Source organism: Pecten maximus, chromosome 3 (genome assembly GCF_902652985.1).
Source record: "Pecten maximus chromosome 3, xPecMax1.1, whole genome shotgun sequence".
NCBI lineage: Eukaryota > Metazoa > Mollusca > Bivalvia > Pectinida > Pectinidae > Pecten > Pecten maximus.
In genome coordinates this window covers 9,648,227-9,667,252 of record NC_047017.1, presented here as the reverse complement: position 1 = coordinate 9,667,252, position 19,026 = coordinate 9,648,227, and the positions used below count along the sequence as shown (strand labels likewise).

Sequence of the window (19,026 nt, the reverse complement as noted above, 5' to 3'; positions counted from 1 at the left end):
GTGATGGTTTAATATATATACACAGACATGGTAGGTATAAGTAACTGGTGACGGTTTAATATATATGCACAGACATAGTAGGTATATCTAACTGGTGACCTGTACTAAACCTGTATAACAAATGTGTCACACAAGTATCGCGTTTGTATCACACGAGTACAACAACCGAACCACACATGTACCACACATGTATCACACATGCATCACACACGCAATACACATGTACCACATTTGCACAACACGCGCAATACTCATGTACTACACTCGTACACCACATGTACCACACAAGTGCTACACCATTCAGTATGTAATATACGTTACTATGTCTACATATAACAGTCTAGTTAGGATCATCCGGAATCCATCAAGGAAATACGACCGAAACAAACGCTTAGAATACAGATAGATTACTAGATCTAATAATACTGTAATTTACACGTCGTGACTTATGAGCTACTTATGTCATTTTTTTCATATTAGCGAAGTTTTAAAGTTTTAAAATATTAAACTAGAATCTAAAAAAAAACCTAATTCCAAATTTAATCAGTCAGCATATCATTTTGATGCGTGAGTCATGATTAAATGGAGAGTTATAATGGTCTTGGAGTACCACAGATATCATCCGTGCCCTCGATGTACTGACTTTACTATTATCCAACATTTAGTGCGTTCCTGATATTACCCTCGCCCAGTTGCTCCGGCTGTGGTATTCAAAATGGCCGCGTAAAGATTGGTAGATGCATCATAGCCTTGTGCAAGAACTTTTATTTGCATGATGTCGACAAAAACAGCACCAGCGTGTCAGCTGCGGCTGGAGTGGGTCTATGGATATAGAGGACACCAGTGCAGGAACAACCTATTTTACAACACCAGCAAGGATGTCATTTATTTTGTCGCCGGCATCGGGATTGTTTATAACGACCGAAATCATAAACAGCGCTTTTATCTCGGCCATGATGATGACATCTTGTGGTAAATATGTTTACCAATATATAATATAGTGTATAGTATTGTTTGTTTCAGTTATACACACTTCTCTGTTTGTATCGATATGGTTTGTCGAGTTTATCAACACGGACCACTTGGTCCAGATTGGTCCCACTAGCAGACGAGAAAAGTCGTGTTATAACATGCACCGGTTCAAAGAAACAATTAAGTTTTTATGCAATAAGTCTGAGCAGAATAAAATTGAATGTCACATTAGGTGTCCTTTTTATCATAAATATTTTCTCCAGCAAAAAAATCACATCTACAATGAAGAAAACAAAAACAAAACAAACAAAATCACCGCCAGATTAAGCGAATGGTTCTTTGCAAAGTTTTCGTGGTAAGCTTTTGTATGCCCAGCAGTTCGTTGAATGTTTCCCGCCAATCATTTCATCTGTAACATAAAGTATTTATTGTTATCGGATAACACACAAAATTGCAAGTCAATATTAGGTGTGTAAAGTACTAAATTAGTGAATGCAACATCTAATATTTACATTCGTTTTGCGGCCAAAAAATGCAATGCAAGGGAAGTAACTCGTAAAGTATACTGCTTCACAACTGTAAAAGTTAGTAGAGTCTACTAGCTATAAATAAATTATGTACTCTCATTTTGGTGGTGCAGTTTTTCGGCATAGCCATATAATATTCTTTTGGCCCCGGATATGACGCGACAGTAGTGGTGTACCGATAACCGGAAACATCGATTAAATCGAGTTGGACCCAAGATCGATTCGATAATCGATTTTGCACTTAAAAGATCAATTGTGAAATTTGGCTATGAATAGATCGTTTCATATGTTTCTTATTTGAATGGCTGAAGTTATTCAGATACGTACTGTTGTTATGAATGCTTTTATTTTCAATAAACCAAAATAAAACATCCATTTCGCTTGTTCTTGTTATGTCTCGCTTGAACCACGCCGGCATTCAAGCGTTGTAGCTACCTTACGTAATCGTGGTCGTTGCAGCGTTTTGTACAAGGCTATACTAATTTGCTAATATATGACGGAATCCGGACTTTCCAGAATTTATTTAACACGTGGTCGGACCTAATTAAAAACCATTTCCAGCCTATAATCGATTATCGATCGATCTTGACAACCCGATAATCGATCTTCAATATCATGGCGATTCCCAGCACTACGCGACAGGTACTAGTCAAGATAAAGTATTTGATTGGTCAATGTTGCGGTAAATGCAAAATGCAGATATAGGCCTACAGTTAAAAACGAAACAAAGTTAAGATTGAATGCAAGCTGAATAAGTGATTATATCTTTTCAAATGACACATTAATGAAATCATATTCCTGATTCAAATGCAGTCTTATTATCATCAAAAATGATTCAAACTGATATAATTTTGTTATCTGTGCTGAACGCATTAGTTCATTAATTTATTTTACCAGCAGTTTTACATTATAACCACCAGCATTAAAACTATGCCATTTATCTTTTTCGGCATAGCCGTATAATATTCTTTTGGCCTCGGATATGACGCCACAGGTGGCGTTACTGGTCAAGATGAAGTATGTGATTGGTCAATGTAGCGGTAAATGCAAAATGCAGTTAAAAACGAAACAATGTATTTAGATTGAATGCAAGCTGAATAAGTGGATGTATCTTTTCAAATGACACATTGATAAAATTATATTCCTCATTCAAATGATTCAAACTGATATGATTTTGTTATTCGTGCTGAAACGCATTAATTAGTTCGAATTTGTTAATTTATTTCAACAGCAGTTTTCACATTATAACCACCAGCATTAAATCAATGCCGTTTATCTTTTTTAAAGATATTTCTTGTTACTATTCAGTTGTGAAATATAAAAATCTGCTTCTGATATTTACATATGTTTTTGACAAAACCTTTGAATCTTTAAGCAATAGAGATAGGTTCCTGTTGCTCTCTGCTGTCTGTATGACCAGAAATGATCATGCTACTTTTCTTCCAGAGTCATTATATTGACTCTTCTTGATGTGTAGGCTGCTAAAGAATTGTGATTTAAAAAAACATATTTAGGATTGTGTTTCAAATTCGATAGATCTATAATACAACACACTTCCTTTGTTACCTATATGCATGCTTATATGTAATATTGTAATACAAAGCTTGCAATTGAAGACCTAATTTGTTTGTGACACCTTGTAAGCATTCATATCACTTTTTTTTCTTTAAAAATTGAAATTTAATTATATTTTACTGAAATAAATATGCACTTAGATTAATATTATCTCACTGAGCTAAGTCCAGTAAATAGAACATCTGTTTAATTAATTTAACAAGTTATATTATAGGTTTAGGTTTTTTCTTCATCATGACCCATTTGCATCAATATTCCGCAGCATCACAGCATTTTAAGAAAAGTTCCTTAATTAAAAAACTGTCAGAAATAAAAGAATATTGATGAAAAGGGGGACAGAAGTGGTAAGATTGGGAATTTCAGCTCCTAAATGTTTCGTTGCAGCCTCAATCTTCATCCTGATAGATCTATGGTGGCCACAGGTCAGACAGGGAAGAACCCGTTCATTTGTGTATGGGACTCCAGCACGATGGACACTGTGTCCATACTGAAAGATGGACACCAAAATGGAGTGGCAGCAGTAGCATTTGATAGGGAGGGAACAGTAAGTGTTATAACAGCAAATAAGTGTAAACAAAGAGTGTTAATTACAGTAACCATTGACTTGAGGTAGAACGTAGAAGTAGGTTGACGTGATAATAAATATAACCTGTCATAAATGCTTGTGACCAAGTTTATCAACTCGTCCCCCAGCTTCCTAAGTGTACCATATTTATCCTCTGAAAATCCAAAGGGCCAATATATCTCCTTTCACTTGAAGTCCAAGGGGTTGGATTAATGCAGAACAATAAAAATCTTTTTTGGTGGTTTTATTGCACTGCATGCAGTGGACATGGACAGGAGTTGGCTTAAAACCAGGCATTGGCTTATTTCCAGATGAATATATTACGGCATACTCCGGACTTTTCAGTATATTTAATACCATCTATGATTTCTAGTGCATCTTCTTTTTATATTCTATGGATGAGATTGCTTCTGTTGTAATATCTATAAAATATTGATTTTTTTTTAGCGTCTGGTATCCGTTGGACTTGATCAGCAGTCAACTATCAATGTCTGGGACTGGAAAAGAGGGAAAATATTGGCTACAGTCCGTGGTCACACTGACAGGGTAAATTTTGTTTGGATAAATAGTAGTTTGTGTTATCTGACCTGATTGCAAAATGTAGAAATTTGGTAGACCATGCTATCTGAACTAATTACAAAATGTAGAATTTTTTGTGTGCATTCATCACTGCCAGTTGTGTTTTTGTTGATATATATAAATTTTCCCTTGAGCCTTTTTGAAGTTTAGAAATCAAAAAGTTCCACAGTTATTTGCAAGAACTCCATTCAGATTGAGGGGGACCCCATTAGATGTGGAATGGTCCCGACTTATAAATATCCAGTAGCCTGGTCACATTAGTGTCTGTCAGCTAATGATGTGATGAAGAATCAATCATCAGTAGTAATTTCAAAAACATCAGAATCGCAGGAAATGCTGAAAGAATTTTAGATATGTTTATTCTTTGTTAATTTGAAGGTTGAAGGCTATCTGTTTTTCCCTTCCTCCAGGTTTTTGATGTACAATTCCATCCCTTCAAAGAAAACACAGTTGTAAGTTGTGGCGTCAAACACATCAAGTTCTGGACACTTTGTGGAAATTCATTGACCTCCAGAAAGGGTGTGTTTGGCAAAGCTGGCGAAATCCAGACAATCATGTGTCTGGCCTTCAGCTGCAGTGACAACACAACATACTCTGGCACGATGAGCGGAGACATTTATATCTGGAAAGAAAACAATCTGGACAGAGTCATACAAGAGGCTCACAAGGTAATCAGTGTATTACAATCATTGGTATGATATAATACCAGAAAGCTCTGGACAGCTCTGGTATATATAAGTTTAGATGGATGGTGCTTTTCTTATTGCTTGCTTGTAACATAAAGAACAGACTCAGTAAGAAGTGCTTTTGTTGTAAAATTTTTGTGCAATATATACATTGAGTGAACCTTTAAGTTTGCCTCCAAAACTATCGTAACTTTGATTGTTAATTTTACATCAATTGTTCAGATAATAAAAATGGTATAAGTAGAAAGTAAATCTGGCAGGAGGAAATTACAACTCTATACAATATGCTTTATATATTCTAGTCTTTGATGAATTGAAGCCCAAGTTTCCTCTGGCCCCAGCACCAAACATTAGACATTTAAGAGACACATATCTGTTTTACATCTAGCCATCAAAATGTCAAGTGGGTCAGAGGAAACTCGGTGAGATGTATTGATGAAGTGGTAGAGCATCACTGAAAAGGGACATTCAAGCTAATTACTATTGATGAGGCCCAGAATGACAAACTCTCCTAGATAAAATCTAACCAATCTTTGCATTTACAGGGTGCTATATACTCTCTTGACCATGCCGATGAGGGATTTGCAACAGGTGGCAAGGATGGCTGTGTACGACTGTGGGACTCTGACTTCAAACCTATAACTACGGTCAATCTGGTCAATACTCACTTAGGGTACAAAGGTGGGTATTATCTATGCAAATACACTGGGTATCAGGGTACAGAGGTGGGTGTTATCTATACAAATACCAGGGTACAAAGGTGGGTATTATCTATACAAACACCAGGGTATCAGGGTACAAAGGTGGGTTATCTATAAAATCACCAGGGTACAAAGGTGGGTATTATCTATACAAACACCAGGTATTATCTATACAAACACCAGGGTATCAGGGTGGGTTATCTATACAAACACCAAGGTACAAAGGTGGGTGTTATCTATACAAACACCAGGGTACAAAGGTGGGTATTATCTATACAAATACACTGGGTATCAGGGTACAAAGGTGGGTATTATCTATACAAACACCAGGGTATCAGGGTGGGTTATCTATACAAACACCAGGGTACAAAGGTGGGTGTTATCTATACAAACACCAGGGTACAAAGGTGGGTATTATCTATACAAACACCAGGGTATCAGGGTGGGTGTTAGGCCTTATACTCTGTTCCTTTACACTGCTTCTTCTTTTGCAAAGTCCTTGCCCTGAAGACATCCACAACCAAGGTTCTCTGCATAGCTCCAGGGATGTCTCTCAATTTCCTATAGCTTAGGTGGCCAGTAGCACCAAATCTTTAATAGGTCCAAAAGGGTACAGTGCTGGGGCTTATACTAATGACATCACTGTTACAGAATGGACAACTTTCCACTAGGCTAAAGGGAAATTCCCCTAGCCTGAGCTTGTAAGGTGGTCTTATACTTTACTTTTACCCAGACATATAGGATATCAGGGTGGGTATTTATACATGTTATGCTATGTATTTAGTAATATAGAATAAATATGATTGATGTAATTATTTTTCTACGATATAGATTATTTCATTTTAGACATTAATAACAATATATTTTGTTTTATTGTGTAGGTTTATGTGTGCGGAGTGTGTGCTGGAGGGGAGAGCGTGTTTTGTGCGGGACACAGGACAGTGAGATATTTGAGGTGCTGGTCCGCGAACGAGACAAGCCCCAATGCCTTGTACAGGGCCATGCTGAAGGGGAGCTCTGGGCACTGGCAGTTCATCCACGCAAACCTTTATTTGCCACAGGAAGTGATGATCAGACACTCAGGTTAGTTGTCTGGTACCGATTTGACTTAGGTGATCATACTGTTTAACTGTTGTACTACAGAAATCTGACTATTGTAGAACACTCTCTGTCTCTGTCATCAGTCTGAAAACAAGAGGAAAATTAGAAAATAATTATTTGAACAAAAGAATAATAGGTTTTATCATTAATACATTACATTTATGTATTAGATTTTTTTCACAAGAATTATTAATAAATATAAATAAATGAATATTTCTTTGCAGGTTATGGAATATGAATAACTTTGAAATTCTTTCCAAGACGTCAGTAGATCAGAAGATTAGATCTTGTGCCTTTGATAATGAGGGAAATCACATAGCTGTTGGGCTCATGGACGGCTCATTTTTGGTATTGAAGGTTGGGTGAGTATACATTGAAATATAAAGAGCCAATCATAGTTTGCATTCTTGCCTCAGGTTACATTGATAAACATTATATCTGTAAGTATAATTTAAAAACACTGGATAAGTATTTAGTCTACACTTCTGACACTGCAGAGAAGACTTCAGTGGTTTGTCAGTATTTATATGCTCTGTAATGTAGATCAGAATCAGAACCTCCATGAACCTCCATCTGTAGTAGTTTGTTCAAAGTAAAACTCTTTATTCTCACAACCAGTTTAATGTGCTCATGATGAATACCTAACTTCAGGCTATTCCAGTAAATTATCTACCCTACAGGACGACTCCAGGTTTGTCAAACAGGGACGACCATCAGAAGTAATTTAATTAAATCACTATCATTATATCAGTAAGAAACATTTTACCCAGGTCCACCATGTATAGAATTGGATTTTTTCTGAAGTCCTCTCATAGGATATATATGTTTTACTGTAATAGCCCTTAAAGTTTCCACAAAGTTATGCTCCTTTTGTTTGTTATGAGACAAAGTTGTGAGAAAATGTGAGAGAAAGTCTCGAGGAAATGTTGGCAGAAATGTTAAATGGAATGTTATGAGGAAAAGATGGCAGAAATAGGTATTGTGATGGAATGTTGTTGTAATGGAACGTGTGAGGAAAAAGATGGTAGAAATATTATGATGGCATATGTTTTCTTTTTCAATTGATTAATATACATGTAATTCAGGTTATGTTTGACATTTTGCAGAGATTTTGCTGAAGTTGTACACATCAAAGATAGAAAGGAGGTGATTCATGAAATGAAATTCTCACCTTGTGGTAAATTCTTGGCTGTTGCGTCCAACGACAACTTTGTAGACATATACTCGGTGGAGCAGCGGTACAAACAGGTGGGAATGTGTAAAGGCAGCTCTAGCTTCATCACACACATTGACTGGTCAGAGGACAGCAAGTTTCTCCAGACAAACAGCGGGGCGGCTGAAAGACTCTTCTATAAAATGCCAGGTATGGGTCTAGTCATTAGCCATAAATAAAGTTGTACCGGTATCTTAATCATGCTTGGCTTCGATCTCTGGAGTAAACTTAATTCCAAGGCAGTAAATTTTTCACTTACTATTTAGGTCACCTGTATTGACAGTAATGTATTGAAATAAAAAAACACTTGAAGCAAAAAAATTAGCATTGACAAACTTGTAGTATCATAATCTTATAGAATTTATAATCTAAACAATGAAAAGAATTATAATCTCTCTTCTGCAGTTGGAAAACAGGTTACCAACAGAGAGGAAATTGTCAACATCAGGTGGCATACATTTACGGGAGTTCTGGGGTCAGAGGTCAATGGTATCTGGGAGAAATACACGGACACCAACGATGTCAATGCCGTGGATGCTAACTTCGCAGCAGAGACCGTTGTCACTGGTGATGACTTTGGTCTTGTGAAGTTATTCAAATTTCCTTGTCTGCAGAAAGGTTTGTACTTAATCTTCTTCACTTTGTATTATTTTTATCAGACATTCTCTACTTTCAATAGTTGATTCCAAAACATGAAACAGAAATTAATTCATAAAAGAATAACATTTATTTGCCTCAACCAAACATTTGTCATTAACATTCATTTGTGTCAACCAAATATTTCAAGGTAACAAACTTCTATTGGACAACACATCAATTTTGACTCAAGATAGGAGATGGATTAATTGCAGGATGGCAACGATGAATGAAAAACCATACATTGTGTATTTTGTTGGCATATCTCTTCTGAACTGCAGTATATGGACTTATTACTACACATCGAATGAGATTTTATAGCTCTGTGCTGTCTCATTCATGGCCTTCTGTTGTATAAATGTGTCAGTATGAAGAAAAAAAAAGAATAAATTTGCAGTGGCAACATAAATTCTTGTTCCAGGTGCTAAATTCAGGAAATATATTGGCCACTCTGCTCACGTGACCAATGTGCGGTTCTCACATGACAAGAATCGAGTGATAACTACTGGAGGAGCGGACCACAGTGTGTTCCAGTGGCGTTTTATTGGCAGTGATGGTACTGCAGCTCAGGGATTGGTGGATCCACAGAGTGGTAAGTGGATACAAAGATATTCCACAGAGTGGTAAGTGGATACAAAGATATTCCACAGAGTGGTAAGTGGATACAAAGATATTCCACAGAGTGGTAAGTGGATACAAAGATATTCCACAGAGTGGTAAGTGGATACAAAGATATTCCACAGAGTGGTAAGTGGATACAAAGATATTCCACAGAGTGGTAAGTGGAGACATAGAGAATACATGGTCAGTGTCTTGAAATATAAGCTGTATTTTGGCAAGGGAAAAGAAAGACAAAAATGGCGAGCCATGGCAAAATTACAGCTTATATTTTAAGACACTGACCATGTGTTCTATTTATCCTGAAACAGTCATCAAAAATAATTCAAATATGTTCGCCTTTTAAACATTTCACTTGGAAGTAGGCTAATCGAATTGACGCACATGCTAAGATTCCAAAATACAGCAGTTTTCCGTCACTGCCATTTACAGCAAAAATATATACGGTGGGTGTATTCCGACAATGCGGTGGCAGTTGCAGGATAAAAAGATATACTACTGTTTTATTGATACTTGTACAATTTTATTAGGGGTTTGCTGGAATTGCTACCAGTCTTTTGCCTTTGGTATTTGAACCACAACATCATTGACATATTTTTTGTTTGGCATGATAGGATACATGGATTCCAACAGTGAGGCGAGTGATTCTGACCTGTCTGACATTGGTGAGGTCGACTCTGACCTTGAGCAGGAGAAACAGATAAGATATGACCGTGCTGTTTACAAAGAGGATGCAAAAACTCTCCGAAAAATGATCAAATCTGAAATGGGCAGTGGTCAGAAACGCAAGAAAGGACCGGATGTAGGACTTCAGCTTGAATATATCCATGGGTAAAAATATAATCTCACTCACATAGATACATCTCACTGTGTTGTGACATTTATTTACAGTGTTCAATTCACTTGTTGGCAATACAGCCCCATTGGGCCTCTTGTTGATAGTTTGGGCTGTTTACCTTTCATATGAATGAGTTTTCTAAGTTGATTACACTCAGAACTGTTAACATGTTAAATTATTCCTACATGACATTCTCAAAATCTAAAAGCTCATGTGAAATTAATTTCCTGATTCCAATATAAACTGTTAAAATTCACCTGAAGATATTTTCTTTAACAGAGTGGGACCAGGTAATATTCTTGCATTAGAACTTCAGATGAATTCATGTGGAATTCACTTGACTTTCACATTAATTTTTATTGTTTACTTGTATGACTTTAGAATGTTACGGATTTGGAGAAAAAATAAATGAACAGTAGTATCTCCAAAACTGTTTTGTGTATTCTCAATCAATTTAGATATCACATTAACAGATTTGTTTCCTCTGTTTAGGTACCGCGGCTATGACTGCAGGAATAACCTGTTCTACACACAGAATGGTGAGGTAGTTTACCATGTGGCTGCTGCCGGTATTGTCCATAACAGAGAGAACAACACCCAGAGGTTTTATACGGAACACACTGATGACATCCTTTGTCTGTGTATACACCCACTCAAAGACTTGGTTGCTACTGGTCAGGTCAGTCAGCAAGATTTGTTCTGTATGATAGATAAGTTGGATTGGTATTTGCATGCTAAGATACTTGTAGCACATAAATTATACATTATTTATCTATATAATTTCTGATTCTCTTAATTTGAAGTTTTGATATGATCAAGCGTAGGACCTCTTATTAGCTAGTCTGTCATTCACCTTATTTATCTATATAACTATCTAATTCTCTTAATTTGAAGTTTTAATGTGATCAAACGTAAGACTCCTTATTAATGAGTCTTACATTCCCCTGATTGAGCTGCTATAAGAGAAATTTTTAGTCAATGGCGATATTTCACCAAGCTGACATGTACATTTTGAGCCGTCTATTTTATAAGTGTTTTGTTGGTAGGTGGGTCGAGATCCGGAGGTCCATATTTGGGATACAGACACACTCAAAACAGTGTCTGTGCTGAAGGGCCAACATCAGCGAGGAGTGTGTGCTGTAGATTTCTCGGGTAAGGATTAACAACAAAAGTTACGACCTTTGTTAAGTTCTTTGACCCTTGTCAGTGGTATATTTTATTCTGTCTGTTTGTAGGTGATGGCAAAAGGCTGGCGTCCATTGGACTGGACGATAACCACTGTATCGTGGTATGGGACTGGAGGAAAGGAGAGAAACTGGCCACCACCAGGTAATAATCACAGAAGTCAACACAACAAATCTGTGTAAATTATCTCGGGGACAAAATACCCTGGTCGCAGTGTGACCAGTTACGCACCCTGCCCCACCACATGGGTTTTCTCCTAGTACTCATGTTTCCTCCTACATCAAGACCCCTGGAGTGTTTTCACTCAGTGTAAGATGGGTGGTTATATAACTTGCTTCATAATTGTTGTGAAATAGATATAAAGTTTAAGGGTATGAGAGGTTGGGTACAGTAGACAATATAATAGGTTTATTTGCTCTGAACTCTGGGCTAAGGCAGCATTGGTTTAAAACCAAGAGTGAGGCCCTAGGGAGCAGCTACCGTAAGGCTCAACATGGGAAGAGAAGTAATTCTTTAATATACTTCTAATTATGAGGGAAAGATGTTTTACCTGTTTTGTGAGACATAATCTCTACACATTCCTGTCATTGTTTTCAGGGGCCACAAGGACAAGATATTTGTGATAAAGTGGAATCCGTTTGAGACAAACAAGCTCATCACTGTTGGTGTAAAACACATTAAGTTCTGGACACAGACTGGTATGTATTGTCACCATATGATCAGAGTTGATCTTCATTTATTTGATAAAAATTCTTTCAGAAGGAAACTGGAAATTGTTGCTGTCTTTACAAAAAAATTGTGGGTTTTTATTTTTGCAGTGAAACTATTACAAAATATAGAATTTAATTTTAAAGTTAAAGGACTTCAAGGACTCTGGATGCTGGTTTTGTAAAAAATATTAATATAATAGCTCTTCTCTTTAACTGTTTGATTTTGATTGTATTGCAATTTTTCGTTACTGTTGCATATGATTTTTTTCCGATCCTATTTATATCAGTTGTGGGTCAAGAAATTTCTATTTTATCATCACCATTATTTCTTATTTGTTCAGGTAACGTGGTATGTCTTTGTTGACCAATCCTCATATAATATAAGAGATCATACAACAAACAAAACTGTTTACAGTCTAACTTGTCACTTTCTACAATCTGTCTTTACTGGCATGTTTTGTCCATAACAGGTGGAGGTTTTACGTCAAGTCGAGGGACTTTTGGGAATGTAGCCAAGCTGTGTGATATGCTTTGTATAACGTTTGGTAAGGCAGTCGATTTGTTCTACTCCGGTGGCAGTGATGGTAATGTGTTTGTATGGCAGGATACCAAACTACAGCGCACAGTGAAGGCACACGAAGGTCCTGTGTTCGCCATGCATTCCCTCGACAAGGTAGGAAATCAAATAATTTTCTTGTAAATATACAGGACTTTTTAAGGGTACTTTAGGGCTATTAGTCGGCCCAATTCCAGATTGAAATTATTTCATATTACAACAAAATTACTTTCAAAATCAGTGTTCCTTCCCAAAATGAGTGAAGAGATGTTAATGAAGAACCTATGAGACAAAAAGGACCTATCTCTATTGAGTGAAAAAATGTTAATGAAGAACCTATCAGTTATAACTTATACCACAGCTTTCGGTGTCAGTGTCCTACTTATCATCAAAAATGTATGCAAATCATATTTTCCCAAACGTCTTAAACTTGATGTGTTGTTATACAATGAAGCATACTTTGATGACGTACTTTCAGGGCTTTGTGACAGGAGGAAAGGATGGTGTGGTGGGATTGTGGGATGACCAGTTTGAGCGATGTTTGAAGACTTATTCCATCAAGCAAGCTTCCATAGCCCAGAGCTCCAGGGGAATGTTGATAACCGAGTCTCCAGCCATCAGAGCGATAGTTTTGGGACACGGAAAGATCCTCCTAGGGACACGTAATGGAGAAGTGCTGGAGGTCGACAAGTCTGGTCCAATGACATTACTGACACAGGTACATCAGTAGTACACAGTCTATCACCCATAAACCATCTGATTCAACATGGTCTATAAATTTGATTGCTGTAAAAAGACTTGATAAAAGCTATTAAATTTGACTCCCAGAGATTATATAATATACACACTGAAATGTGCTGATTTATTTACGTTACTCTTGTGTAGGGCCATATGGAGGGAGAACTATGGGGCCTGGTCGTTCACCCGCGGAAGAAGATATGTGCAACAGTCAGTGATGACAAGACTCTCCGTATCTGGGACCTAACTGATCATAAAATGATCAACCACAAACAACTCAAGCAGGCAGGCCGATGTGTTGACTTCTCCCATGATGGCAAATTTCTGGCTGTGGGCCTTAAAGATGGTAAAGTTGTTTTAAAATTATTGATCTTTTTTTATCTTTGATAGTAATTCATGACGCGATTCCAGGCCAGATTAGGGTTGGAATGCAGTGTACCTTAAATTTATGCTTAATGTCACCAATCTCACCAACATTCCTGTACATATATTAGAAATTATAGCCCAAAGGCCTAGTGAAGTTGTGTCATCAAGATAGTAAGAATTTTACATGAGAGGAACAAGGGATGAAGTTTGTAGCTTTCTAGGGAGAGAAGGGACAGGACCCTCATCTAGTTAATCTTCAAAAGCCCATTCCTTTTCAAGGACTGCATAATATTAAATTCTTAATTGTTGCCATATTTGATTTTGGGCATGGTGATCACATTTGAAGTTGGTGTTGTCCCGAGTACCAGAGATTTGAAGCCGTTTTGATGAATATTGGTACTACACTGTACAACAAATCACCAAGATCTACTAGGTCTACTACCAGGAATGGCCCTTCTGGGAAATATTTGATAATGGTCCCAGTAAAGTGTGCCCTGTATGGTCGTATATCTACTGTAGTCTGTTTTATGTATTAACCTAAAGATTGACTTTATATCTATTTGTGTTTATGTTATATTGTTCTCTTTTACCTACAGGAAGTTTTGTGGTCATTAACTCCGACACAATGGATGATGTTTTAACATTCCACCACAGAAAAGAAGAAATTTCGGACATCAAATTCTCCCCAGGTTTGTACAGAGTAATGAAATATTATGAAGTAGATAACAAATACATGTGATAATGAAGTAGGCAATACAAATTTTATCAGGATATGATATCACTAATAAAGCTGATAACAATCACACTTTTGTAATATAAACTGATAATTATAATTGAAGGATATGCAATGACATATTTCTGTCATCTTTTGATTGATTTCATCTCCTAATAGATTTTCTTCAACATTTCATTCATAAGAACACTTTGAGGAATTTCTTATTTCATGCTGCCATGGACAAGCTAGTGCACCTTTCCCTTCTATAGAAACCTTTGTCTTCTCTCTAGTGCCTTCATTTCTGGGAGGTAAGGCATCTGTCAACCTCCGAAAACCTCCAACTATGGAGGTCTTCCTGTCACTGCACGTCACAGAACAGAGAGATTATCCTCTGTCACTTCAAATGTAGATATCTTCCTCCGTCACTTGAACCAGAGAGATCTTCTGTCACTTTGGCTAGGGAGATCTCCTTCTGTCACTTCACAAATCTCTTTGGAGGAATTTGCACAAAGTTATCATTTTATGAAAACCTTGCTGAGCTATTTCTATTTATTTCAATAATTTAAGTAACGTAAAGAAAAAAAACCTAGCAAATCCTGCATTTTAACCTTCAACACATCTTAGATTCGGCTTCATTATCACACTGTAAAAAACAAGGAATTGTTTTCAAGTCAAATACACAGTTTCATAGAACACTGAGTCGGACAAGGGGGATAATTAATCATTGAATAAGATTGTTTGTACATCTGTATTATATTTTAAAAGAGGAAATCCTTGTTGAAAGACTGATTTCAATTGTAGGAACATAATAGTGTAATAGTAAGAGTATGTCTGTATATTGTGTTTCAGTAATGTTTTGTCAGATTGTTTCAGACCCTGTGAGGTGTAATAGAGGATGTCTGTATATTGTATTACAATAATGTTTTGTTGGATCTTTTCAGACCCTGTAAAGTACTTAGCTGTGGCCTCCCATGACAACTTTGTGGATATCTACAATGTGCTGAATCAAAAGAGGGTTGGAACTTGTAAAGGGGCTTCCAGTTACATCACTCACATAGACTGGGATCGCAAAGGTGAGTCAACATAATCCCGTGTAATAGTCACTGTGGCTAGACAGGTGAGTCAACATAATCCTGTGTAATAGTCACTGTGGCTAGACAGGTGAGTCAACATAATCCCGTGTAATAGTCACTGTGACTAGACAGGTGAGTCAACATAATCCTGTGTAATAGTCACTGTGGCTAGACAGGTGAGTCAACATAATCCCGTGTAATAGTCACTGTGGCTAGACAGGTGAGTCAACATAATCCTGTGTAATAGTCACTGCGGCTAGACAGGTGAGTCAACATAATCCTGTGTAATAGTCACTGTGACTAGACAGGTGAGTCAACATAGTCCTGTGTAATAGTCACTGAGGCTGGACAGGTGAGTCAACATAATCCTGTGTAATAGTCACTGTGGCTGGACAGGTGAGTCAACATAATCCCGTGTAATAGTCACTGTGGCTAGACAGGTGAGTCAACATAGTCCCGTGTAATAGTCACTGCGGCTAGACAGGTGAGTCAACATGATCCTGTGTAATAGTCACTGCGGCTAGACAGGTGAGTCAACATAATCCTGTGTAATAGTCACTGCGGCTGAACAGGTGAGTCAACATAGTCCCGTGTAATAGTCACTGTGGCTGGACAGGTGAGTCAATGTAATCTTGTGTAATAGTCACTGTGGTTAGACAGGTGAGTCAACGTAATCCTGTGTAATAGTCACTGAGGCTGGACAGGTGAGTCAACATAATCCTGTGTAATAGTCACTGTGGCTAGACAGGTGAGTCAACATAATCCCGTGTAATAGTCACTGTGGCTAGACAGGTGAGTCAACGTAATCCTGTGTAATAGTCACTGAGGCTGGACAGGTGAGTCAACGTAATCCTGTGTAATAGTCACTGAGGCTGGACAGGTGAGTCAACATAATCCTGTGTAATAGTTACTGTGGCTGGACAGGTGAGTCAACATAATCACGTGTAATAGTCACTGTGGTTAGACAGGTGAGTCAACATAATCCTGTGTAAAAGTCACTGTGGCTGGAAAGGTGAGACATGTTAATTCTGTTTAGTTAAGTAGCCCCCACATAACAGTAACATAAAGTCTAAACCAGGAAGCCCTGGGACCTAAAATGTATTTGTCCCTTACTGGTGAACCAGGAGGACTATAGGTTTTCTCTGCTTCCATCTTGTACATATGTACCTGATGCCAAAGTTTGTCAGCACTTTAGCAGCTTCATTCCTAAAGTGATTTGATCAAACCATAATATGTATATCTCTGGGGACATTATTTACGTTAGCCTTAATAACAATACTCAATATTTGATTCCTGTGGCTACCCAATACCTTAAATACAATTTGGCTGATATTTACAGGGAAAGTCCTCATGGTAAACAGTGGTGCAAAAGAGCAACTGTTTTATGAGGCCCCTCGGGGGAAACGTGTCACTCTACGACATGCTGAAATAGAGAAATTTGATTGGATGACATGGACGTCGGTTTTGGGTCACACGACAGAGGGGGTGTGGCCACCCAAGAGTGATGTCACCGATGTAAACGCTGTCTGTGTAAGCAGTGACAAAAGTGTTATTGCTACAGCGGACGACTTCGGATTTGTGAAACTCTTCCAGTATCCAGTGAAGGTAAGTTTATTTGAGATTCATTGTATCCTCAAATCTGTTCTTGTCAGTGCCATACTTATATCATTAGAAATTAAAGATGGTACTCGGCTAACGGCTTGTCACAAAAATATATGGAACCCATGGTATAGAAATATATCTAATTAACACCCACAGTGAGAAAATGATCTATTAGACAGAAAAATAAAACTTTAGGAGGATGGTAATAACATACAAGTACATTGTATATTACATTTGGTATTGTATAAAAATGTACAAAAGCATATTTTTGTTTTTAGATTATCATAATCAATTACTCTTTGCCAGAGATGTAGCACCTTTCCTGTTTCATTTTCAGGAGAAGTTTGCAAAGTACAAGAAGTATGTTGGTCACAGTGCCCATGTGACAAATGTACGATTTACTTCTGATGATAACTTGTTGGTGTCAACTGGCGGGGCCGACACTGCCATCATGGTGTGGCGCTATGGTAATCCATCAGAGGGGCCGGTCACCACATGTGGAGATAGTGATGACTCTGACACGGACTCCGAGGAAGAGGGCGGTAAGGGAGATAATCATGTCTCTTATTGTATTTTGTTACCATTTACTTCTATAAATATTCAGTCTGTATATCTTCATTGTACTTGTCATTACCTTTAGATCAAATGGATTTGTTGTTACTTCAGGTTATGACAGTGACGTGGAGCGGGAAAAGAACCTGGACTACGCCAGTAAGAGTTACACAAATCCCATCCGAGAGAGAAAGGGAGTAAAACCACATCTACAAGATGGAGCTGGGGTACAGACAAAGTAAGTGTTTAGTCTAATGAGTCTGCATATTCATGATTGTGTTCTGAAAGTTTAAACAGTCTGGTGTAGATGATTTTTAGGTCACCTGAGACAAAGTCTCAAGTGACCTATTCTAATCCCCCTTTGTCCGTCGTCGTGCGTCGTCCGTCGTCCGTCGTCCGTCGTCCGTCGTGCGTCGTCCGTCGTGCGTCCGTAAACAATTTACATTTTCGACTTCTTCTCCAAAACCCACAAACCAAATTCTATGAAATTTGGCAGGAAGCTTCTATGGCTAAAGGTCAACCAAAATTGTAAATTATATGGTCCCCACCCCCCAGGGGCCTGAGGGGCGGGGCCAAAAAGGGTCAAATTGACTAAAACTTCAAAAATCTTCTTCTCTACTCTCAGATATGCTGGAATCAAACACTCTTCATAGATGGAAGGGTCTTAAGGTGTTTTACCAAAATTGTAAATTTCATGACCCAGGGGTTTCACGTTTGCCCCTGGGGAGGGGCTGAACTTTACTATAGTTTATATAGGGAAATCACATTTTTGACTTTAATTTGTTTTATTTCTATTGGAATTCATTCTAATTTTGTAAACATTGTCAGCATGGGATGACAGTTTGATGGCATGCACATGTTGGCCCTGACTGACCCCCAGGGGCTGATGGGCGGGGCTAAAAAGGGCCAAATTGACTGAAATTTCACAAATCTTCTTCTCTACTCTCAGATATGATAGAATCAAATACACTTCATAGATGGCTGGGTTTGAAAGTTCTTTACCAAAATTGTGAATTTCATGACCCTTGGGTCTCAAGTTTGCCCCTGGGGCGGGGCTAAACTTTACTATAGTTTATATAGGGAAATCACATTTTTGACTTTAATTTGTTTTATTTCTATTGGAATTCATTCTAATTTTGTAAACATTGTCAGCATGGGATGACAGTTTGATGGCATGCACCTGTTGGCCCTGACTGACCCCCAGGGGCTGATGGGCGGGGCTAAAAAGGGCCAAATTGACTGAAATTTCACAAATCTTCTTCTCTACTCTCAGATATGATAGAATCAAATACACTTCATGGATGGCTGGGTTTGAAGGTTCTTTACCAAAATTGTGAATTTCAAGACCCTTGGGTCTCAAGTTTGCCCCTGGGGCGGGGCTAAACTTTACTATAGTTTATATAGGGAAATAACATTTTTGACTTTTATTGGTTTTGGAATTCATTCTAATTTTGTAAACATTGTCAGCGTGGGATGACAGTTTGATGGCATGCACATGTTGGCCCTGACTGACCCCCT

The 19,026-nt window shown here is 37.8% G+C and overlaps 1 protein-coding gene across 1 annotated transcript in view; it reads left to right on the top strand.

The window, feature by feature from the left end:
• The first annotated feature begins 707 nt into the window (after window positions 1-707).
• The window catches only part of LOC117323137 (echinoderm microtubule-associated protein-like 6), a 34,654-nt gene continuing 16,335 nt past the window's right edge, over window positions 708-19,026 (top strand). The window contains exons 1-23 of the mRNA XM_033878171.1: window positions 708-972; window positions 3,459-3,618; window positions 4,087-4,185; window positions 4,629-4,886; window positions 5,450-5,585; window positions 6,487-6,688; window positions 6,931-7,068; window positions 7,813-8,069; window positions 8,325-8,537; window positions 8,977-9,147; window positions 9,788-10,004; window positions 10,504-10,690; window positions 11,058-11,163; window positions 11,247-11,340; window positions 11,794-11,894; window positions 12,377-12,579; window positions 12,941-13,180; window positions 13,348-13,546; window positions 14,163-14,255; window positions 15,223-15,354; window positions 16,694-16,959; window positions 17,294-17,498; window positions 17,623-17,746. Of these exons, the coding sequence (XP_033734062.1) occupies window positions 773-972; window positions 3,459-3,618; window positions 4,087-4,185; window positions 4,629-4,886; window positions 5,450-5,585; window positions 6,487-6,688; window positions 6,931-7,068; window positions 7,813-8,069; window positions 8,325-8,537; window positions 8,977-9,147; window positions 9,788-10,004; window positions 10,504-10,690; window positions 11,058-11,163; window positions 11,247-11,340; window positions 11,794-11,894; window positions 12,377-12,579; window positions 12,941-13,180; window positions 13,348-13,546; window positions 14,163-14,255; window positions 15,223-15,354; window positions 16,694-16,959; window positions 17,294-17,498; window positions 17,623-17,746 (4,001 nt within the window). The 5' untranslated portion in view covers window positions 708-772. The remainder of the gene's footprint in view (window positions 973-3,458; window positions 3,619-4,086; window positions 4,186-4,628; window positions 4,887-5,449; window positions 5,586-6,486; window positions 6,689-6,930; window positions 7,069-7,812; window positions 8,070-8,324; window positions 8,538-8,976; window positions 9,148-9,787; window positions 10,005-10,503; window positions 10,691-11,057; window positions 11,164-11,246; window positions 11,341-11,793; window positions 11,895-12,376; window positions 12,580-12,940; window positions 13,181-13,347; window positions 13,547-14,162; window positions 14,256-15,222; window positions 15,355-16,693; window positions 16,960-17,293; window positions 17,499-17,622; window positions 17,747-19,026) is intronic.